The sequence below is a fragment of the Nannobrachium achirus genome (genome assembly GCF_963921795.1).
Source record: "Nannobrachium achirus genome assembly, chromosome: 19".
NCBI classification, from domain to species: Eukaryota; Metazoa; Chordata; class Actinopteri; order Myctophiformes; family Myctophidae; genus Nannobrachium; species Nannobrachium achirus.
In genome coordinates, this window is record NC_137826.1 from 11,054,216 (window position 1) to 11,078,744 (window position 24,529).

At 41.4% G+C, this 24,529-nt stretch overlaps 1 protein-coding gene and 1 pseudogene across 3 annotated transcripts in view; both read right to left on the reverse strand.

The window, feature by feature from the left end:
* nfrkb (nuclear factor related to kappaB binding protein) overlaps window positions 1-20,527 on the reverse strand; it is a 28,696-nt gene extending 8,169 nt beyond the window's left edge. The window contains exons 1-20 of one of the 2 annotated variants that reach the window (XM_080749096.1): window positions 20,455-20,527; window positions 19,417-19,565; window positions 17,844-18,045; window positions 17,426-17,553; window positions 16,671-16,842; window positions 15,238-15,342; window positions 15,070-15,143; window positions 14,859-14,943; window positions 14,534-14,711; window positions 13,674-13,785; window positions 12,597-12,723; window positions 11,905-11,982; window positions 11,054-11,130; window positions 10,666-10,712; window positions 10,359-10,419; window positions 9,580-9,754; window positions 1,688-1,794; window positions 1,297-1,420; window positions 1,010-1,089; window positions 512-711 (exon numbers count right to left, since the gene is read on the reverse strand). In XM_080749096.1, coding sequence (XP_080605222.1) covers window positions 512-711; window positions 1,010-1,089; window positions 1,297-1,420; window positions 1,688-1,794; window positions 9,580-9,754; window positions 10,359-10,419; window positions 10,666-10,712; window positions 11,054-11,130; window positions 11,905-11,982; window positions 12,597-12,723; window positions 13,674-13,785; window positions 14,534-14,711; window positions 14,859-14,943; window positions 15,070-15,143; window positions 15,238-15,342; window positions 16,671-16,842; window positions 17,426-17,553; window positions 17,844-18,045; window positions 19,417-19,542 — 2,258 coding nt within the window. In that variant the 5' untranslated portion in view covers window positions 19,543-19,565; window positions 20,455-20,527. Of the gene's footprint in view, window positions 1-511; window positions 712-1,009; window positions 1,090-1,296; window positions 1,421-1,687; window positions 1,795-9,579; window positions 9,755-10,358; window positions 10,423-10,665; window positions 10,713-11,053; window positions 11,131-11,904; window positions 11,983-12,596; window positions 12,724-13,673; window positions 13,786-14,533; window positions 14,712-14,858; window positions 14,944-15,069; window positions 15,144-15,237; window positions 15,343-16,670; window positions 16,843-17,425; window positions 17,554-17,843; window positions 18,046-19,416; window positions 19,566-20,454 lie in introns of both variants that reach the window. The other variant, XM_080749095.1, reaches the window with a different exon arrangement.
* Window positions 20,528-22,483: 1,956 nt separating this feature from the next.
* On the reverse strand, window positions 22,484-24,198 carry LOC308304604 (E3 ubiquitin-protein ligase TRIM21-like; annotated as a pseudogene). The gene has a single exon. The product of its transcript is annotated as an E3 ubiquitin-protein ligase TRIM21-like (transcript).
* Window positions 24,199-24,529: the final 331 nt, after the last annotated feature.

The following is a 24,529-nucleotide window of genomic DNA, read 5'->3' on the forward strand; positions in this document are numbered from 1 at the left end:
AGAAACCAGGACTACTGCATGTATTTTTTGTGAGGGCATCAACCCTAGGAGACACGGGGAGAACATGCAAACTCCACACAGAAAGGCCCTATCGCCAACCCCACCTAGGGTGTGGGCGCTGATGACGCGGAGGGAGGAACACGCCCCGAGCGCCCACAGCTTCCCCCGGTGGGAATCGAACCCAGGACCTTCTAGCTGTGAGGCGAAGCGCTAACCACTGCGCCACCGTGCCCCCGGTAGTGGTTAAACTCTAACGCAACTCGGATCTGTTCTAAATGTCTAAATGTTTTAAAAGGGGAAGGGGAAGAGAACAGGGTTGGATTTGAGTTGCCACAGCTGCATTCTTACAGAGGAAAATAACTATATTAAATAAAGTGTCCAAAAGGGTTACAACCGATCTTGCAATATCAATATACAGAATAAATCCGTTACAATATCACTCAAAACTACACATTATGTTGACAGTACTGTACATAAGATAGAAATATGACTACTGTTGTCTTCTACAGACCCTGGGCTGGACTTGACGCTGTCTGGGATTCCACTCTTTGTGGGTGTGCTGACTGTAGAGGGCATAGGTGACTTGGGGGTGCCAGGTGTGCTTGGTGTGGGGGTGGCGGGGGCCGGGGACATGGGATTGGTCCCCAAAACATCCAGTCCGGCCTCCAGCGAGCCAGGGGTTTTGCCGCCTCCTTCCTTACTGCCAGACTTCTACAAGGTAAAGCAAAGCCAAGCTTGAGAACCAGCTTTTGTGCAAACTTCATGGTTAAAAGTTTAGATTTCAAATTTAAATATTTCTCATAATAAATACTTAGAACAAAGTAATATTGACTCTACTGACAATACTTGTTCAATACCCCCCCCCCCCCCCCTCAGTGTTACTGCTCTTTGACTTTAAAGAACTTTGTAACTTTATTACAAAACCATATACTGTATGAATACACACTCTGCCCTTCACACATTGAGATGGAAGATTAATGTAGGAAGATTAAAACCTGGTAGGACTCACAGGCTTAGATGCAGGTTTAGGTTTTTGCTGTAGGGCTTTCCTGGCTTTGGCTGCAGCAGCCTGAGCTTGATGGATCCTCTCTGGATTGAAAGAGGCAACATTGATCAGTGTTGGAGAGTTAGCTACAGAGGCGCTGCACTGAAGAACTTACAGGCAGGATCAATTTAAAACATTGAGTATTGTTATAGTATAGTAGTAGAGTATAGTCTGCGGAGCATGCCACACAAAATATTGTCATTTGACGGCTTAAATGGCAGGATAAGTCATTGTGATATGTCACTACTTACCAAACTCCTCCTGACTGCGATCTCGGTGCAGGTAGATCCACAGCTTGCGTCCGATGTCATACTTCACACAAGGGTCTTTCTCGTAGTGGAGACGGTCCAGAGCCCCGCTGACGACTGTGTTCACCTGTAAAATGGCACCGTGAGACTCCATTCCACGCATTTCCACGGGGTGTGGATGTACAATTGATCTTATACAATGTTGTATTGTGATTTCAATTAACCTAATTATCATAGAATAATCAGAGTCGGTAATCATAATCAATAATCAGAGAACATTGAGAAATGTGCAATGTGCATCTTTGTGTTTCAAAATGTAATAATCACAGTATACTGCAAGCATTTCTTTTAAATGTGTGCCGTCTTTCAATAATTCATAATTTTGTGATCACACCTGTGCACTGGTGACATCTGGTGCTAGAAACTGGGAGTCCTTGAGTAGCTCACATATCTCGGCTCTGGTTCCTTCTCCATTTGGCAATCTGGCTGCTGCATCCCGCACTGAAGTAAAGAATACAACATCATGTCAGCGGCCACATAGACTGAGAATAATGTTTAACTAATTGATAATACGAGTTCCGACAAGATGGCGACCGAGTAGGACGCGTTTGTTGAGCTCTGTGGAGGTGCATAGTTTTCACATTTTTTAAGCCCATTTTTTACTGCCTTTATAGTTCTTTTGAGACTTTAAACGCCCAAAACACTGGTGAGCGTCTGTTTTTGCAGTTGTTTCGTGTTTCATGCCGAATACGATTAACACGAGGTCGAGGAGTACCAGGTCTCCGACCGCAAACGCCGACAACATGGCCGGCGCAATGCAGGGCGACGCTGACGCTCCGGTTACAAAGAGCATGCTGCGCGAGGTCCTCAAGGAATCACTGAAAGAGTTTATGGATGGTTTTATTCAACCCATGATGCTTGGCTTGGAGAAGAAATTACTGAAGAAGATTGATGACTTCGGAAAGGAGCTGCGTCCTGCAGTCGCCACGCTGAACACGACCGTGGCTGAACATGGGGAGGCCATTGAGAACTTTGGTTCCTCCATGGACAGTTTGCAGATGTGTATCACTGAATTGGAGAGAAGATGTGCTAATCTGGAGGAGAAGCTCGTCATAGCAGAAGACCGGAGTCGTAGGAACAACATAAGAGTGATTGGGATCTCTCCTGGGCTAGAAAAGGCTGACCCAGTGGCCTTTATCCAGTCTTTTTTGCAGAAAACATTCCCCGACGAGTTTCCCGACTCCCCCCCGGAGGTGGATCGTGCTCATCGGACCGGCAATCCACGTTCTGATAAGCCAAGGGCTTTCCTGGCAAGGATCCATTTTTTCCGGGTAAAGGAACGCATACTCCAGCTCTCCAGGAAAGCAGGCCAACTGACATACAATGGCAAAAAGGTGTATATTTTCCCCGACTGGTCTGCTGAAACATCAAAGAGAAGGGCAGCTTTCGGGCCAGTAAAGGAATTCCTACGTTCCATCACCGCGGAAGGAGTTAAATACGGAATAAGGCACCCGAGCAAATTCTGGATAACCGTGGATGAGGCGACTTCTACTTTCAACTCACCCAAGGAAGCTCTGGCCTTTTGCAAGGATAAGTTCAAGACTCCAGGTGCTGCGGACGAGACTCTAGCTACGCAGGATGATGAGACGACAGTTACAGAGAACTAACTTTTACCAGGGACACTTTTGCTTTCGTGATCGCGTGCTTTCAAACACATTCTGCCGATGTGATATCCTTTTGCCTTTAATGGACTGTTGGTAAGCTGGCTGGGACTTTGGAGATGACTTTTACGCAGCGTCTTTCTTTCCTCACTCTCTCCTCCTCCTCCTCCCCAAAGGGTGAGTTGTTAATGTAAGCCTACTTATTGTTTTGGACTCATCATCTGACTTGACGTTGTGTTTTCAAGTGTTTCGTTTCATAATACCTATTTTATTTGTTTTATTTTTTAACAAGATCTGTAAGCAGATGGGTGTTACTCGTTTTAATTTAGGTTACCGCAAGGAGAGAGGATTTAGGGCTGCTAAAGCTATAAGCATAATTCACTGTCTTTTTTGTTTGAATATAATGGACATTGTTCTTGTTATTATTGTATTCCTTTTCTTTGCTCTTATTGAGCGTTGTGCTGCTTACTATATAGGTCTAGAGGGTTTTATCTCTCTCTGTTAAGCTTTGTCTAACGTGTTCCGTGTCGCGGTTCGGACGGAGCCTGCTCTCTCTCTCGTCTTCCCTCTATGTCTCTCTATCTATCTCGGCTTTCCCTCTCTCTCTCTCTCTCTCTCTCTCTCTCTCTCTGGCTCTCTCTCTCGCTGTGTGTGTGTGTGTGTGTCTTTCTCTCTCTCTCTCTCTCTCTCTCTCTCTCTCTCTCTCTCTTTCTGTTAGGTAATGGCGGCTATGTTGGTTGTTAGTTTATGGTTCGTTTATGCCGCCTAAAACGCTACTTTTTCGGGTAGGAGGGCGAGACTGGGCTTTGGCCTTTGTATTGAGTAATGTAGCCTACTGTTTAAGGTGAAACAGATATAAATAATATGGTCTAAATTGTGAAGGCTCCGCGGTTCCAGAGACCACTCGCTCTCCCGCCCTTTCTCTATGTCTCTCTACCTATCTCTGCTTCTCCTCTCTCTCTCTCTCTCTCTCTCTCTCTCTCCCGGGCTCATTGACTCGTTCTTTTTTTTTCTAATCTCAATAGCTGGCGGATGTACGATCTCGTGGCGCGTTGGTTCTACGTGCTTGTGGATCCGCTGTCTGGGGGGGGGGGGGGGGGGGGGGGGGTAGTTATTTACCTACTTTACTTGTTGTCTTCTAAAATGTTAATTTCTTGATGGGGGGAGAGGGGAGCTCTGTATTGGGATATTTATTTTGTAGTCGTGATTGGGTAGGTTCACTGTTTGAAGTATGGTAGTTTACTGTTTAAGACGGAAACAGACTTAACTAATATGATTGACATTTATCTAAGTTTGCACTGGCCTTTTGGGCATGTACAGGGAGCTGTATATGGCGCAGTATGCATTATGTGTGCTGTGTTGTATATGGTTTCCTGATCATACATAACTGTGTTTTATGTAAATACTTATGTATACAGACTTTTCTTTTCTTTCCTTTTTTTCCCCCTTCTAATTAGTAATTGTGGTTTGTATGCATGGATGCATGGGGGGGCTGTATGTGGCGCAGTATGCATTAACACTGTGTGTGCTTTGCTGCATATGGCCCCCCGGATGTGCTTTTAATTTCTATTTCTAACTACATATGTAAGTGCATATATTTTTTATATCATATACACTGATTTCCTTTTTTATTTATTTTTATTATTAATATTATATTAGTGCCTTGTCGTGGTGACAGCCTTATTTCCACTTATCTGTCACAAGTGTTTGGTTATTTGCATTAACGTGGCTTATAGGGCTTTATCACATTCTAAGTGGGCCTAATGCTGGACTGATTATTATTATTACAGTTGTTATAGTCCCCTCAATTTTTTTTTTTCCCTTTATTCTTTTCTTTCTTCTCTCCCCCTTCTTTACTAGAAATGTTAACATACCATTCTCATTTATTTAAGTGATATGAAGTGGGGAGATTGATCATAATTTGAGCTGATGGAATGTTTGAGAGCTATTCAGCCACAAGAAGGCACTTTTTTTGTTGTTGTTGTTTTTACTTTGGTGATCTGTTATATATTTACATAACCACCAGAGGGCAATGTATGGTTACTTTTGGGCAGTTACTTGTTTGCACTCTCTGACAGAGTGAAATGAAGGTTGACTAATAGGTTGATGGGGTGGGGAACTGTTTTTGTGCACTCTGATGCTAATGGGGTTTTCCCCCTCAAGCTTCAATGTTATGTGTTTTTTTATGTTCGTTTGATGTTGCTTTTTCCTTTCTGTTCCTTTTGGGGTTGTTTTGTTTTTCTGTTGGGAAGGTTTGTTGTGAGGGACCAACTAGGAAATTCTAAAATGTTCTACTGTGCTTGCTGTGCGTATGGTTTGAACCACAATTATGACAGAATATAAATTTCTAAGTTTCAATGTAAGGGGAGCGAATATACCGCATAAGCGAACCAGCATTTTGGGGGTTTTGCGATCTAAATCAATTGACTTTGCATTTATACAGGAGTCTCATCTTTTAAAAGAGCATTCCAACCGATTGGCTAATAAACATTATCGTGTTTTAGCCTTTTCAGCTGCTTCTTCCAAAACCAAGGGAGTAGCCATATTGGCTAGACGTAACCTTAGGTTGGATTTTTTGGGTGATTGGTCTGACAGTGACGGGAGGATAGCTGTTGCTAAAATCCGCTTGGAGGGTAAAATGCTAGCACTAGTCTCTGTGTATGCTCCAAATGTTTTAGACAAAGAGTTTTACAAATTACTAACTAAAACCTTATTGGAACTGACGGATTTCAAAATCATTGTTGGTGCTGACTTCAATGCAACATGGCAACATAACCTAGATAGATCCACTGGGGTAGAAAGCAGAGAACAAGCACTAGCGTCTGCAGAACTACGTGCTTGGGCAAACTCAACTGGCTTACTCGACATCTGGCGTTTAATGAACCCAACGGTTAGAGATTTTTCTTTTCTGTCGGGTAGGCATGCTTCATTCTCTAGGATCGATTACGTTTTTGCCCCTGTTAGCTTGTTTCATAAAATTGCCAAGGTAGAGTTGCTCCCAATGTCACTCTCGGATCACAAGGCGGTGCTGTGTGTTGCTTCACTGAAACAGGTTATAGATAGAGCTCCTAGATGGCGGTTTAACACCACACTGCTGCGCGATGCGGCATTTGTAGCTCAGTTTCAAACTGGTTTGCGTGAATTTATAAATATCAATACAGGCTCAGTTGAGGATCCCAGAATTCTTTGGGATGCAATTAAAGGCTTTATCAGGAGTAATACAACCCTCTATGCGTCCACTCAGAGAAAATTAAGGTCAGCCAAACTGGTGGAATTGGAATCTCGGTTTTCTACTTTGGATAATTCTCTCCAAAATAACTTTGATGTTAGTACAGCAACTCAGAGGGAGCTAGTTAAGAAAGAAATTAACTCCATTCTCAAGCGCCGCTCAGAATTTCAAATGAAACGCACAAGGCAAAACTACTATTTTAATAGTGCAAGACCCAGTCACTTACTGGCTTTACGTCTTAGATCCAATGAGCATTTTGCTGATATTGTTAGTGTCAAATCAACAACGGGAGCCATGGTTACAGAACCCAAAGAGGTCAATGCCACGTTTCGTGCTTTTTATGATGAGCTCTACACCTCCGAGGTCATTCACGATGATGCAGTATGCAATAATTTTTTATCCAACATACAGTTACCAACCCTTAGCGAGGCGGATGCGGAAGCCTTAGATAGACCGCTCCATCTGGCGGAATTACAGGAAGCTGTGCTCGCAATGCGTAGGGGCAAGTCGCCTGGTTTGGATGGGATACCCCCTGAACTTTATGCCATCTTTTGGGAAGATCTAGGTCAGCTGATGCTAGACATGTTTCGATATGCAATTGAAAGTGGCTCTTTCTCCAGGGATGTGAATGTAGCTATTATATCATTATTGTTGAAGAAGAACAAGGATCCCACAGATTGCGCAAGCTATAGACCGCTTTCACTTTTGAATTCTGATCTAAAAGTTTTTGCTAAGGTGCTTGCGCGTCGCTTGCAGGGTTTTATGACCACCTTAGTACACTGTGATCAGACAGGTTTCATAGGAACTAGACTAGCCTCTGATAATGCTAGACGACTATTGCATATCATCGATAGGGCTAAGGAGCTGAGGACCCCCGCCGCAGTGTTGTCGCTCGATGCGTTGAAGGCATTTGATCGTCTGGAATGGTCTTACCTGTGGGCTGTACTAGATAAAATGGGATTTGGTGCTTCATTCATACATTTTGTTAAAGTACTTTATTCTAATCCGTCAGCGATGGTCCTAACCGGTAAGATCTGTTCGCCGCTATTCACGATTGGCAGATCTTCGAGGCAGGGTTGTCCCCTTAGTCCTCTCCTTTTCGCACTTTCACTCGAACCCTTGGCTCAGACAGTGCGTCAGTCTGCAGATATTACTCCTGTTTCGATTAACAACACACAGCATCGCATTTCCCTATATGCTGACGATATTCTACTGTTCATTGAGAATGCACCACAGTCAATTACTCACGTCCTTCAAATCTTTGATCAGTTCAGTTCCATTTCCGGCTACAAAATTAATTGGACGAAGTCAGCCCTTCTACCTCTAAATGATCAGATGAGATCTGCTATCCTGCCGCCCATAATCCCAGTAGTAAGCCAATTCAAATATCTTGGCATAGATATTTTCCCCTCTCTTCAGGCTATTGTTAAGAACAACTATGGTGACACTCTAAATAAGATTTGTCTTGATTTAGATAGATGGTCATCTTTGCCCAACTCTCTCCAAGCTCGAGTTTCAATCATAAAGATGAATGTTCTTCCTAGGGTTAACTTTGTAAGCTCTATGCTCCCTTTGCCACCACCGCCGCAATACTGGAATAAGCTTCACTCTTCGATATCTAAGTTTGTGTGGAAAGGGAAACGCCCTCGTCTTAAACTTTCTCTATTACAACGTGCTAGAGATGATGGCGGCCTTTCATTGCCCAACTTTAAATTTTATTATTGGGCCTTCACGCTCCGCCCCCTTTTAAATTGGTTTAACCCAGCAAATAAGGTTTCTTGGAGAGAGCTTGAGGAGAGTTTAGTGCAGCCTGTTGAATTGAGAGATCTTATCTATTCAAACATAACTACACATCAATGCAAAGTTCGCTTTGGACCTATCATTTCTCATTTAGTGGCAGTATGGAGAGCAGCTGAAAAGATGTGTAAGATTGATTGTAAATGGAACTTATTTTCCCCAGTGTTCAATAATCAAAGACTTTTAATCGAGGATCGCCCCATTCGCTTTCCAAGGTGGAGGGCTAAGGGGATTCGTACATTAGGGGACTTATTTGATAGAAATGGTTTACGACCTTTTCGAGATTTGTGTGACATCTTCAATCTGCCTGGAAATACCCTTTTTTTCTACTTCCAACTGAGAACGTCCATGAGGACCTATGGGGTCCCATGGCAAGCTCCCCTTAGATTGCACCCCTTCCATGAGTTTATCTGTGATGGTAACAGAACAAGAGGTTTGGTTTCCACCCTCTATGGTTTTTTATTAGACTGTAGTTATGGGCCCCTATCTGTTGATACTGTTTGGAGGAATGATGTACCAAATTTGGACCCTGACTTTTGTTGGGACACAGTGTGGTCTAACATTAGGCTATCTTCTAGAAATCCAGACCATCAACAAATTCATTTAAATTTTGTTCATCGGACTTATTTAACTCCCCGCAGACTATGTGCTATGAGGATTTTGAATAATCCCAACTGCACTCTCTGCGCCTCAAATAGTATTGGTACCTTCCTTCACATGGTTTGGGAATGCCCAAATGTGTCGTCATTCTGGAATATGGTTGCCTCAAAACTTTCAACTATTTTTAGTATTAATATCATATCTTCTCCTTCTTTATTTTTATTAAATGACGTCTCACAGTTGCAACTAAACAATATACGCAAGCGCATCTTCTTTGCTGGATTAACGGCGGCGAAGAAGATGGTAGCTACGCGGTGGAAACCTCCTCATACGTTAACGTTTCGCCAGTGGGCCTTAACCTTTCTAGATATAGTATATTTAGAGCAGTCGATAGCAAGGTTACACGGAGCAAAAGAAGAAAACATTAATATGTGGTCGGACATTGCAGATAAGCTTAAGGCTATGATTCAAGAAATCACTATATAGTGGTAACAGCCTAGCACAGGCATGCACTATTGTACATTCCGTGTTGGTCCGGGGAAAGGGGGTGGGTGGGTTTTCTTTTCCTTTTCTTGTTTTGCTATTGTTTGTGTTTGTCTGTTAATTGCATTTTTCTTTTGATTAATGTTTTACTTTTTCTTGTTCTATTCATATGTATGTCTCTAATTTCATGTTATGGAAAATAAAAATAATTGATAACAAAAAAACTAATTGATAATACTTACAGCTTGGTTGTCACGTTTTGTACAAAAATAATCTTTTTAAGTTAAAAGGTGAGGGCTAGAGATTAGATTTCATATCAGCATGGTTATGGTTAGTGTATTTTTGGGAGGATTTAATTCTCTGCTAGCTTCTTCTGCACCAACTATACTTTTTATGGTTAGATCTGTTTTGTAGTCATTTTTGTCAGTTTTACTACCAATAAAGTTGCTGCTCTATGACTACCTACAGTATAGGGCGGTAAAGGTTCTTTGTACAACAGGAAAAAGGTGATCTAACCCAGAGAGAGAATGGTGACGTAGGCCGGACGGTCTGAGCGAAGCAGAGTGTGTTCCCTGGCTTTGTTGAGAGACATCTCCTTGTCAAACACCCCTTTAACAGGCCCCACCACCGACTCAAAGCCGTGCATCCGGAACGTGAAGGCTTTGTGTGGCTGATCGTACCTCTGTTGCTCCTAATAGACAACACAATGGAGGAGAGCCAGAAAGAGAGAGTATACACGATGTCAGGAATACTGTCCTCGACTAAATACATTCTTAGTCGGCTAATAGACACAGGAATTTGATGAGTTCACTTAAACATCAAATGTGTAAAATCATGTTTGCTGTATACAATCACGCTGAGCCTTTTCAGGTTGGTGAGGTTGAGAGCTGAACATTCTAAGGTTGATTTCACAATGGCTACTGGTTGTTGGTATATAGTCCGGTAAAATATAATATATCTGTAGTTTACAAGAGATGTACTCAATATTTTTAAAGAAACAATTCATTCAGCAAGTAAAAAAGCATGAAAAACAAACAACCGACTAACAAAGTCTTGATCTACTAAAACCAAATCAACCGATGAATCTATTATGCGACTACGAGGGGACAGCCCTGGAAGAGGTGCTACGTTACCCAACAGCAGTATGGTTACTTAGTTTTACACTAAACTGTATTTGTCATGTACTGTAATTAGTAGGGGTCAGTACCACTATGTCTGAACAAATCAAGAAAATTTTAAATTAAATAAGTATATAGATTGTAATGAAAACTTTCTAGATGGGACCGAAAACTAACCTGGATTTGAAAGACGTGTCTCTCATCTCCAGTGCTGGGTCTCACTACGTAGTCAGTCCAACTGCTTTATTAGACAAACATAACACATATTATGACAAACATTGACACTGAATGTAATACTACAGAGTAACTACAAAAAGACACTGTTTTCTACTGGTTTGTACATTACAAGTGTATAAACTTGCTGTGTACACACAACAAAATTGTCAGTGTTAATCCATCCATTTGTACATTCTCAGAGTAAAATGAACACAGTAAGAGTGTGTATTCCAAGGTCAAGTAAAGTGAATTTATAGATGACTCTTACACTCTGGGTGAGGGGGAAGTTATCTCCGACAGTTCTTCACTTTCCGTCTGTGGAAGACATTAAAATAGAGAGTTGTTTGGATAACAATTACAGTCATTAATGAAATATTTTATTTTGAAATGGCAATAAGTCACACATGCATTTTCATTTCTGAGGAACATTATATACAGTGTATACTGTACTATGTTAACACACAAGTGAAAATGAAACCGACGAAACCATGAACAGCATACTGGGCAACGTTTTTTTTTTTTCCTTTTTCTACATTATCAGCTAATAATGGCGTTGTCCAATATTCTTTGTGTTGTTGGATGCTCAGTTACAATGCTTTCAACTGTTACACAATGTTCAGTGTAAGCATTAGGGTTAGAATTCCCATCCGTCATACCTTGATAACCAGATCTTTGGAGTCCAGCCACAGCTGACACAATGCATTAAGATCCTTCTCTGAGTCCAGACTGGGACCTGCAGGATGTAAGAACGTTTCATTTTACAAAATGAGAAAACCACTCCAAACATTTAGGTCAACACACCTGTTGTACAGCAAAGCCTCTTAAAGCTACAATAGCATGTCCCAGGATTCGAACCCAGTTCTCCTGCACGAGCAACAACATTTCTACTGCTAAGATGGAAAGCCCGCTTGGGCAGGGGAGATATTCATCTTTGAGCTTCATGCAATAACTCTTGACAACCATTATTTTTCCTACCCAACCACAGGGTCTGAAAGTCTCACTAGAAGAGCAGGGAGACCCCCTCCAAGCCCAACCACTGCAGTTGTATTAGTGTTATTGTATTACCATAGTCTACCATGAAGATAAAAAATCACACTCATGTGAACTGAGCGGTAGAGGCTGCGCAACGCCGCCTCCGCGCGTGTGTGCGTGCGGGTGTGTGTGGCGCGTGTGCTGTATGCGCGTGCGTGTGTGTGTGTGCGTGCGTGCGTGTGTGTGCGTGCATGTGTGTGTGACTCAACAGAACCACTGTGGTCACCAGCGGTATTCATGCTACGGACAAAGCCACACACATAACCACATAGCTACACACAGACAAAGCTACTCTGGAAGAGCGGTTGACCACTGCTCAAAAAATGAATAACGTAGTCACTAAAAAGGTTATACTGTAAGTCTAAGTTATTGAAAAATAAAACCTTCTTGATTTTTGAAGGTTATGAAGTGCAGCTCACAACTCATGTTTGATGCTCTGAGATGTATTTTGGACAGTTGCTGCAAAACCTCTTACCTATCCACTTCCACTGCTGAGACTGGTCCCCGAACTCCACATACGGAGCGAACCCGGTGGGGAGAGCCATCATACCGTCTGAACCACAAACACACAGAGTGAAAGCAATGAATAAGTACACAAGAACTGTGAACCCACATCAATGTGGTGTGAGGTCAAAGTGTGACCACACCCCTTTCTAATGAAGGGTTAAGTTAAAAGTATCAATACTGCAATGCAAAAGTACTCTGTTACATGTAAAGGTCTGGAATTCTACTTGAGTAAAAGTACAAAAGTATTGACATCAAAATGTACTTAAGGTACTAAAAGTAAAAGTGCTACATATGCAGAATGTCTAAAATGTGCAAACATTTTCTTTTTTAAATAGCCGATCTACAAGCTCACAACGCGCCACATCGTGATGCGTCGTGAGCTTGTAGATCGGTTATTTTCAAATGACCGAAATAGGACTGAGGTGGTAAATGTATGTTTTGTAATAAGAATCAAATAACAAAAAAGTAACTAGTAACTAAAGTTTTCAAATAAATGAAGTGGGTTAAAAGTACAATATGTAGATCCAAGATGTAGTGGAGTAGAAGTAAAAGTATTGGAAATACTCAAGTGAAGTACAAATACCTCAAAAGTGTACCTAAGTACAGTACTTAAGTAGATGTACCAGACCGTGGAAGAGACTGTGGAATCACACAACTCACCTTTAGCTTCACCTGCAAGGAACTGCAGGGCTGGCAGTACCATCTCTGACCAGCAGGAGGCGGATGAGAACCAGGGGTTGAGTGAACTGGCCGGAGAGGACTGCCATACTTGAACTCTCTCCTCTAACTGGGGACACAGTTCAAAGGTCATCAGTGTGTGGCCTTAACCTACTGTGAGCTATGACACGCCAAGCATGACAGCAACACCCATATTTACTGGCCCCTCTGGGAAGGGGAAATAACTTTTCTACATTCATGGGAGGTGCTTTTAGAGGTTAAGTGTCTGGCTTAGTGACATGTAGACTGTTCGAGCCAAGGGTCAAACTAGTGACCTCCCAGAAGGCCTGAGGAGCTAATGAGTGCTACTAAAATGTCACTAGCACTGTGGTTCTCACACATGTCCACAACAATGACCCCCAAAATGTACAGATCTTAATCGAAAAATTTGAATATTGTGTGAAAAAGCATTGCAGATGCCATAGCACCCCAAATCATAACTGGCTTCAGAAACTTCCCACTGGACTTCAAGCAACTCTGACTTCAGAAGGTTGACATTTCTCTATTATAAATCCTTGTTTTGAGTGGTCTCATGTAATATTGTAATATTTTGAAATATGGACTTTTCATATTCATGAGATGCATGCCATAGAAATTCAAGATTTTAACAAAGAAAAGGTTTGGAATAATTCACTGAATGTCCAATGTATCTAGAATATATGAAAGTTTCAAGAAAATGTACTTTTACACAATATTCTAATTTTTCAAGAAGGATCTGTATGTGTTTGGCTGTGGACCCCCATTTGAAAATGGGTTACCATGAGAAGATTTTGCAATATACAGTATTTACAAAAACATGCATCGTGACACATCGAGAGCAATGCACGTTTTTCGACTATTTTCGAGTAGCTGAAAACAGCTGAAATAAAATAGGGCTGTAGTATTTAAGCTGCTCCTCATTTTGCTGAGGACATCTGAAACCCCCCACAGAGCCCACTTTGAGAACCAGTGCACTAGTAGGAATTATAAACATAATTTGAGCAGGCAGATTGCTTGGCTGAAACGTGCATTGGTTAATACCATTGAAGTGCTAGCCAGGATTTCTGCTTTCAAGAGGCTCTCCAACAAGTTGAAGAAACTGATAGCGATCTCCTCCACAGCAGCAGGGCTGTTCTGAGACTCATCCATCACCCTGTCATGACACAGAAATAACACAAAAAAAAGGTTGTTATTAAAATGAACACACAAAAAGTGTCAAGAAGTTCCTCACCGGTATTATAGCTTTTATATCATACTGAAATACAGAATCGTGTTCTTTAAGGCAATATGCATGCAGAAGCTCCCTCATTGGCACAGGGACCACTAAACCCTCCCTGGCTGCGCTTTATGGGAACTCTAACCCGAGCCCCACAGTAAAATCACATGTTTTGTACAAGGATGACTTTTTATGGAAGGCCAGAAAGCATTATTTTATGCTTTCACTTTAAAAAAAATAGCAGATATACAAGCTCACAGCGCGGCACCAAGTGCCGCGTGTCTTCTAAATCCTTCTAGTGTTTTTGAAAAACTAATGTTTCTATCATCAGTGGTTCTCAAACATTTCCATGTCAAGGACCCCCCAAATGATATGTATTTGGCCACGGACCCCCATCTCAAAATATTTAGTTCCAGGGTTCCCCAGAAGCAAGATTTGAGTTGCAAATGTCCTATTTAAAAAAATACAAACAGTATATTCAAAGATTTGCACACATTTTCACGACTTTTCAAAAATAGCAGATCTACAAGCTCGCAAGCGTGGCACTCGGTGCCACGCTGTGAGCTTGTAGATCTGCTATTTTTCAATAGATAAAGTATTAAATAATTCCAGGCCTAAATGGTCAATTAGACCAATCCCAGTTGGATTATGTATGACCACATGGACATGTGTACAATACACTCACTCCTCCTTGATGTTGGCCAGTGGAGTGGACGGGGCGTCCGGGGGAGCAGGGATGAGGGGGGTCTCTGAAGACCCCAGTGGTTCACAGGGATCCTCAGCTTCCACTTTAATGGTCCTCATCTTCTTCTTTCTCCTCTCCTCTTTCATCCTCTTCTTAGGCAGCGCCAGATCAAACAGGGCTGGACGGTGAAAAAGGTCGAGACATTAAATGAGCGTTTTAACACACAAAAAGGAAACCCCAGAGAGATGTGAAAATGCAAGGGAAAGCAAGCCAAAAAAAAGCAATTAGCGCATTTTTAAAAATAAATGTAAGGTAATTTACTCACTCATAGCAGAGCCTTTCCGGCCAATATTTACTCTTGAAATCATGTCCCCAAGTTGGATATCAGACGTCATCAGGTCTGGATGGTCCTAAGGGAGCAGCGTGGCAAGTTTCTCAATACTAAAATATATCAGTGAAGTTGTGCTGTGCATGATCCTAAATGATAGGAATCAACTCTCATTAAAAAGAAAAAAAAAATGAAGGAGGCCACTTACTGGCTGTCTCTTCCTCTTTTCCTTGTGATTCTGCAGCATAGTTTTCAAGTCACGCTCTCCGAGTTCTATCCTGTCTGGAAAGGGAGAACAGAAAAAGATGCATGTCTTCAACCAATGCCTTCCACTGAGCTGCAGTATGACGACAAGCATCATGTAGAGGTGACTGACCAGTAGTCTTCATGTCCTGGGTACAGAGGCTGGGGTGAACCCTGAGAGAGATGGTGGCTGTGGGGGATGACGGTGACGGTGGGGCTGGAGGCCATGACGAAGAGTCTGAAAATTACACGCAAAAAATCAAACCCTACTGTTTGAAATGAAAGGAGGAACTTCACAGATTTTCAACCAAAACCGCATTGTTCTGTTATGAGGAGAACAATAATATTGTGCAACAAAAGTAATACCCTATGTCTGTTGCAAAAATGTTGTAAATGTTGCAAAATTATGTTTATCGTCCTCACATCATTCTTTTTTTTTTTTTTATTATTTAGGTTGAACATTGGTGACTCCTTTAATGTACTTCAGTTTTTTTTTTTTACTGTGTGGCTTTCTGTCTAGAAGAGAAACCGATCTGTGTCCAGAGTTGTTTTTCACACATACTCACATTCAAACTCTATGTTTTATACATTTTGAAATATTTAACCTTCTTTTTTGAGCGGTGCTAACCTTTGCTTTGTGTGTAGGAGCACGGAATGTAGGAGCACAGAATGAGCACGGAACTCCATGTATGAAGATAACTAACATCACGGACAGGATCGGCCGTACAAGGAGATATGCATGTGTGACTTGTTTGAAATCATGCGCACAGGTGCGATTTTATAATGAAAGTCAATGTCATAGTATAGATACCGGTATGTCATAAGCGACTGACGTCATAGCCAACTGATTCCACAGACTGTCCACATGTCCAAGATTCAAATTGCAGCCACAACGTTCCCACATGGATCCCAAAAAAGGTGATTCGATTTATTTTATTTACCATTCAGTGTGCAGAAAATCTAATTTGATGAGATTGAAACACCAGTGGTTCCCAAACTTTTTAGCTCAAGACCCAAAAGAGAAATTAGATGTTTGGACCCAAACTAGTGAAAACAGCAGATCTACAAGCTCACAACGTGTCGCTTCACACCGCTTTAATTCTTGATTTCTTTTGCTTTTTTTGGGATGTTTTTTGAAATTATTAATTAAAAGAAAATGTAGGAAACAAAATGGGATCCCTAAAATCTGTCTGCGACCCACAAAAATCGGTCCCGATCCAGTGCTTGGGAAGCAGTGTGTTATACACAGTTTCATAGAAATATGTACAGACATTATTTAAAGGAGCTATAGTCAACTTTTTCATTGTAGGGCCGACACTTTGTTTACATCCTAGTCTATAGACTGGAATGTAAACAAGGTATCGGTCTGACAATGGCCAAAATTATTATTTTATCATTATTTTACGCTTTTTGTGGTCATTTTTGAATAGAAACACATATATGAAGCTGATTTTTTTATAAAATATTTTCGAAACATTAATTTTATTTTAGCCTCCGTTTTTCAAGAAAAAGTTGACTATAGCTCCTTTAAGTAAAAGGAGCAGAATGTAAAGCAGAGGAGCTCACCATCGTCGTCAGATGAAACATTACTGTCCCCACACTCCATTTTGACTTCTCTCAGTATCCTACTCGTTCTTCTCCTTACTCGCGGTTCCTGCATCTCAGCGCGAGTCCGAGTTGGCAATTTACGTTTCAGAGGAGCATCCAGTCCATTCTGAACTGCTACCTCCAACAGCTCCTGCAATGTAAAGACATTACAAGATCAAGTAAAGATCTATTACAGTGCACAGATCTTGACGTTTGATATTTATTTTAATTGTATGCACAAATTAATTGTACATAGTGAAATCCTGAGTGTTCATTTGACTCAAGAGTGTACAAATTGACTCAACGTACACATATTTGTACACTAGTACAGTTTAATGAACACTGATAGTTCATGTTTCTGCTAAGCTGCGGAGGCGCAAAACAGCTTCTCCAGCCTCTAACCGGAAACATATATACTTTATTACGTCCCTTTCATTTGGAGAACCACGTCGACTGGAACGGATAAAGACTTTTAGTTAAATAAAATGCAATACAAGCCAGTGGTGGGTTGTCCCTTTTCATTAAGCCCACCGTTTTAGTCCTTTTAGCAGAAGCAGTACCGATTCTGCTACTTTGTGTCAAACTTGCACTCCCATTAATTACACAGTCGATAAACATGACATTTTTTTTTACATTTCTTTTTAATTGGTGTACTACTGTATGAGCAATGGAAAAATGACTACAGGCAATGGCCTACCGCACTGAGTAAAGTGAAGGCGGTACAGTCACCGTACCTTTCTGGAGACAAGGATCTGCTTCAGCAGTCTGTGGTAATACTGCTGCAGTGAATACAACTGGCGTTTCTTCTGGGACTTAGTACACAGCTGTCTGTACTTGACCACCTCCGGGTTGAAGTGGCCATCTGAGTTGAAAAGAAAAGATGGGTTAAATCAAGGCATGCATGCTGTAAATATGCAATCTTAACCTCTATTTTGTACGAGCTCACAACATTTCGATTCGCGGCACGTTGTGAGCTTGTATACTGGCTATTTTTAAATTATTTTCAAAACAACACAAGATTTCGAACATTTACACCATGACCAAGGGTGGAAACAGTTGCTTTATTTGTATAATTATGATGGGATGATATTAACACTGCTGTGCTGCATATTATGAATACATGACAAGAGGATAATAGAGCAGCAAAGAGACCTCTGAATAGCTTTTGTGCAAGGTGGAGGGGATTTCCGAAGGCAAAGTTCTTGTCGTTGAACAGGTCGCTGACGGTAGAGTTCTGTTCAGCGACGTTGTTGTCGGGAAACTGTGGCAGGAACTGACGAAGGTGCTGCCTCTGGGCCTCGGACAGCGCTTCAGTCCACATGCTTTCACTTAGCACCGAGAAGAAGATTTCAGGCTGATGGCAACAGAAGCAAGCAGATGTTACTATTTAACCACCGATTATAGGTAACCAAAGCGAGATCCTAAATCTGACAGGAACCAGGGGTGACCGTGATAGCGCCTTCTCGGTGGCCGCCCCCTCCCTCCCTATGGAAAAGCTCACTCCCAGTTCACACCAAAACCATACTCGAAACCCACCTTTTCACACTCGCATTTCCTACCTTTAAACCTGCATTTTGGTCTGAATCAGTTGTTCTAAAACTTTACAATGACAAGGTCTCCACTTAACTCTGACAGTTTACAAATGAAACCAAGGGTCCCATTTGGTTTCATTTGTATATGGTCAGAGTTGCATACTTGTAAGGGTCAATTTAGACCTCCCAAAAGGAACCCGGAGAGTCCCTGGACCCCACTTTGAGGACCACTGGTCTAAATGGTCTGTTGCTCCTTTCTCCTTTAGTTTGTTACCTTGTAGGTGGTTTTACTGTTAAGTAACTTGAAGAATAACCATAAAAAACAACATGAAAAAGAATTGTGATAAGATTGTGTTTCGTGATACAGCTTGGAAAAATATTGTGATATTGTGATGTATTTTTCCATATCGCCCACCACTAGCCTAATCACAATATCCTATGGTTTTTAACCTTAAAATGTCGATAATAAAGTCGTTTTTTATTCTGTTTCTGTAAAGCGACTTTGAACATGATCAACATCTACAGTATGTAAGGACTCACAACAAGTATTATTTTGACTGTGGTGGTGAAAACTTGGACAATTTAGTAGGGAATGTTGAAAACCAGGACATTTTAGTGTTTTAGAGATATTTGTCGGGACTCCCAGCTTGAAACAAGGACAATCCCGGCCAAACAGGGACGTCTGGTCACCATTGGGGATGGGACGATCATCACTATTATCGTTCATTGTGATAAAAAACACTCACGATAATCGTATCGTGGTGGAGACTTAATTTATCGTGAAATCGTCCTCTGTCATGCACTGGGATCAATTCACCTTTTATTTGCAGAGCTGCATATCCACTACCACTTAAACCCTCTATGATCTATCATTGGTAAAACAGACCTGTAAATAACGTACTTTTCTTCACTCTCTACCAAATCTCTTTGCCAAAAAATAGACAATCTACAAGCTCACAAACGCGTCGCGTCGTGAGCTTGTAGATCAACTATTTTTTGGTAAATGTTTTGCCCTAGGATAATGGATGTTGGGGATGTTTTGATTATCGCGATAATATCGGAAATCGCGATTTCTTTGGTCACAATAATCGTGATATGAAATGTTCATATCGTCCCATCCCCTAGTCCCAGGTTGAAACAAGGACAATCCTGGCCAAACAGGGACGTCTGGTCACTATAGCCTTTTAACTCACATCCTCCAGCAGGTCCTCTGGCAGGCTCACTCGACAGTCACCCAACATGCAGTCCTCTGTTATCTGCCCTTCGTTTCCCCCCCGTGGATCAAGGGAGTCCGTCAGCATGTGGGCGAGGGCTTCCATCGCTTCCTCTTTGTTATATCAACCTAAGGAGATGTGGTGTTATTATTACACAGTTTTATTTCAAGGATAACTCAAGGAGATGAGATTATTATTGTTATTGATAAAAACAACAACAATCTAAATAAAATTTTATTGCATGATTTCGTTGCTTTGGTCTGTCATTTTGGTCCAGAATTAGACCAAATGGAATTGACTGCATTAAATCTGTCCTCAATCCGTAAACTAATACAACCCTTTTGTTATTGATGATGATATCCTAAAGTACTGTGTTCTATCCGTCTGTCTTGCAATGTTATATTAGCCATAAATCATAACTCTTGTAGAGTGCTTTCATTTTGGGACGTTTTGAGAGAAAACGTCCCAAAATAAAAGCACTACAAGAGTTATGAGTTATGGCTAAATTAATGTTATATCATATATGAGATACATAAAGTGGTTCCTGTTTAAATAAGCCGAAAAGTTTACTAGATTATCCTTTTAGTTGACCTTGTAGCAGGTTTGTACTGTCTGTCATGAAACTGTACTTTTAAGTTTTTCCTATGCAACCTTCTAATAAATTCTTCAATCAATTAATCAAACACATCGACATTGAGTCACGGCAATTGAGATACAAGAGATCCGACAACTACAGCTTTGCACCACACATTCAGCATTTCAGCCCAGTTAATAGGTAGATATATATTATTCTAGGTTTGCTAGCAGTTCAGTAATACATTAACTGCTAATAATAGGTAGCTAGCATTAGCAATAGCATAGCAAGGTATTTAACAAAACAACAACTAATGTAGCATTGTTTAGAGAGAGCTAACAAAGAGCTCTTTACTTTCGTGGCAGTGTACATATAGCTGTAAAATACGCATTTTGCATAAAGAGTAACAATAGTATTAAAGGCGGGTGGATGTATTAATTTACCTGAAAGTGTTGTCTTCTTGTACCATAAGGATTGTGGTGAATACAAATATTTGGGGAAAAGGTCGGAATGATTTGACAGATGGACCGTTCTCTTCTTCCGGTGAGGTAAGCAGGCACGTGGGAGCGCCCTCTACAGGTTCAAAACGTCATGGTCGGAATCTCAAAGTGGGATACATACAAGCAGTGTTTCTGAAACTCTGACAGTGTACAAATGGAACCAAATGAACACCCTAAAGGGTTCATTTGGTTCCATTTGTACACTGTCAGAGTTACAGACTTGTATGGGTCAATTTAGACCCCCATAAAGCAACCCACAGGGTCCCTAAACTTCGAGAACCACTGCATACAAGGAAGATACAACAACTCTCCGTCGGGGACCCCCGCCCCCCGGAGGTCCTTTAGAAAGTTCCAGGCCCAGGGGATCCCCGACTCCCCGGCTGAGGGAACGAAATTGACTGGTAACACTATAATATTTAGTGTAGGGCTGTATGGACCAGAGCTAGGGTCAAATAATGTAGACCCCTCTAAAAGGAAGCCATTCCACAGATTCCTTGGAATCCACTTTGTCTTTGTGAATCATTGATTTAGTTAGTGTGATTTAGGGGAGTCATAGTAGCCTAGCTAGACCACTAGACAATTTAGAAAAGGTTATTTAACATGTTTTGGTGAAAAGGTAAATTATTTTTTACTTTGAATGACCTCATGACTGCCCTCCTGTGGGCAGTCATGGGAACGGGAGCAAGCAAGCAACATGTCTGTCTGTCTGTCTGTCTGTCTGTCTGTCTGTCTGTCTGTCTGTCTGTCTGTCTGTTCATTCATACTGATACTGTAGTAGTGGGATTTTATAGCCAGCCTACTACTAGTCTATTTGACAGTGCAATCCAACCAATGGCCTTTTAAAGTAGTGAAGGTTACTTTGGGTCCACTCAGTCACCAGGACTAGATAGTAGGCGACAGAGCAGAGCTCTGCAGAATTCTGTAGTTTCATATTAAACATCCACTCAAGACATACAGTAAATAGACCATTTCCCATTGATTATTAACATAACCAAGAACATTTCACATGTTGGTTACGTCTCAATTGCTATCTTGGTTGCTTGGTGGCTCAAACAATTTGGGCACAGATGTATATAATATAAGGATATTCTAATAAAGTGAGGGACCTGAGGGGGCCGTGTTTTTTCAATTCTTTTTTTTTTTAATTTTTGTTTTTAGCCTATTGTTTGTGGGAAAAATGAAAAAAAGAAAAGAAAAAAGCAATTAAAAAGACACGGCCACTCACGTAGGCGATCAATATCAGTCACCAGAACCAAGGACGGCTGTTTTTGATTAATCTATCATGGTTAAAATTGAGTTTGAATTTACAATGGATGTGTAGCTATAGGAATGTGGCTTGGCTGATAAAAGGAATGTCTTATCTAAATACTGAATCAAGCAACTTAAAAACTGTCGGGGTGGGGAGCCTGCTGGCCTTCTGGTCCGGGCGCATACCACTTAAGCATTGCCACATAGGCATGGATGACTGCCGGCGGCGCCGGTTCGATTCCCGATAGATGACCTTTGCCGCATGTCACTCCCCGTCTCCCCCCATTTCCTGTCAGTCTAATGTCCTATCATTAAAGGCATAAAAGCCCAAAAACTAAATCTTAAAAAAGAAAACTGTCAGGGGTGCTCACAAAAGCCATAGAATGTTAAAATTACCTCAAACATGTTTGAAAGTGAAATATCCCTTTAACTTAAACATCAAAAATATATAATAAATTAATTGTAAAGAAATAAGAAACAAATAAACAATACGCATGATTTATTTTCAACATTCTCACAGACTGGGAATAAATACATTTTAAGCCAAATACTTGCAGTCTCTGGCTGTACTTCATGTAAAATTAAATAAGTTATTTTGTTTCAATAGAATACATCTGTTATTGGAACTATAGTTAAATGGCTTGATTAACAACAAAATACAGTGGACTGAAAATAATCCTGTAAATTAACCATTCCATATACAAATGTATTGTCTGACATTAAACTAAATCTGAGGATTAGTGTAATTGACAGGAGAGATGACCAGAGGAGCAGAGTTTGTACCATCCTTGTTAAAATGAGGACCAAAGTATGGATAGAGTTTCTCAGTGAAGGCGCAGCCAGCGAAAGAGTAGATGTGAACTCTGGCCACCACATCGTAAAAGGAGACCAGACCCTCCTCATAATCCACAAACACTCCCACTTTCTGGAGCTTCTCTCTCACAGGGAGGAAGACAGGAGTTTCAGCAAGAGCCTCATACTCACTTCCATTCCTCAACCATATAGTCCAATAACCTTTATTTGGGCACAGTGTGATTTTCGCTTTCCTGTTGATGGACTCTCTGGCGACTCCTAAATCCCAGTCTGTCTTCCCTTGAACCTGAACCTCATAGTAAAATCTTCCTGAGGAGAAACTTTGTTTTCCCAAGACAGAAGGACAAATGGAGAATCTATCTTTGTTGTCTGGGAGATTCTTCCGTATGTCCCCATGTTTCACTTGTTTTCCATCCTCAGACAGGATGAGTTTGCACTGTGCTGTATCAGGGTCCAGAGTGACATCCACTGCATATTGCTGGATCCTCCACAGCTCAGCAACACACAGCTCCTTCTCTATCTCTTTACTGAGTGTCTTTCCCAGCTGAGCCACTGCTCTCCTCGCAGTCCCCACATATGAAGAATGATTGACATCAACCTTTGTCCAATCCTTGGTGGACCGTGGAGGGATGTTGATGGATGGGAAGTTTTGGAGGAGGTACAGGTGGTCTTCAGTGTGTGAAAGCTGCTTCAGCTCAGAGCTTCTCGTCTTTAACCCAGCGATTTCCTGTTCCAAGTCTTTAATGAAGCATTCGGCCTGTTTCTCTGTTAAGTTCTGCTCCATTTGAATCACATCAACGAGCTCTGCCTGGCTTCTCTCAATACAGCTCATGAGAGCAGCGAAGACCTGCACGCCGTCCGCTGTCTCTCTGTCTGCAGCTTTCTTGCTGAGCTCTACACTTTGGTTGATGTCCTGAATCTTCCGTTGTCTCTCCTGGATCATCTGCTGTACTTCGTCATCTGTCTTTTCCAGCTCAGCCTTCTTCCCGTCATATTCCTCTTTCAGAGATACAAGTTGATGTAACTTGTGGTCTGACTCAGTGCAGAACTGACAAACACACACACGGTCAGTCTTACACAGTACAGCTCCAGAGGTCTGTCATGTTTCTTACACATCATGTCTTCCAGGTTCTTTACGGGGTCGATTAGGTTGTGTTGTTTTAGCGCTGTGACTCTCTGATGAAGCTCCAGGTGGATCTCACAGTAGGAGGCCAGACACACCAGACATGACTTCAGGGCCTTGAGCTTGGTCTCGGTACAGACGTCACAGCGGATTTCGTCTGGTTTAGCCGGTTCTTGGTATGCGTTGGTTTTAACTTTAACTTGAGCTGATACGTCTGGTTTAGCCGGTTCTTGGTATGCGTTGGTTTTAACTTTAACTTGAGCTGACTTTGTAACCTGAGCAACTATCTCAGACACGAAAGTATTGACTCTTAGCTCAGGTTTTCTGTAAAAAACCTCCATACAAATGGGACACTTACACACAACATTAGTTTCCCAGTAATGTGTGATACAGGTTTTGCAGTAGTTGTGTCCACATGGAGTCGTGACTGGATCAGTGAACACATCCAGACAAATAGAACACAGGAACTGCACTTCAGACAGGAGACTGCTGGCAGAGGCCATTTCTACACAGAGAGAATTAAAGTAAAAGTGTGAAACACTGAAAATACGCTGTAGTTGTTAATTGATACTTTTTCCATTCCAGAATCATAAAAGCAGGAATACTGTCTAGCCTACATAATAACTGCACTTACACATTAGTAAAGACATTGGAATTTAGAATTTTAAGGCTAGATTATTATAGTAGAATCCCACACAGCTCCCAATCGTGAAACTATGTTGTGACAGACCACTCAGGTAGTTTATTAAAAAAACAACAGCTAGCACTCAGATAAATTCTTCTATGCATTGAGGGCAGTGAATGTTAAGCTGAAAAATGTTTGTTTCACATTTC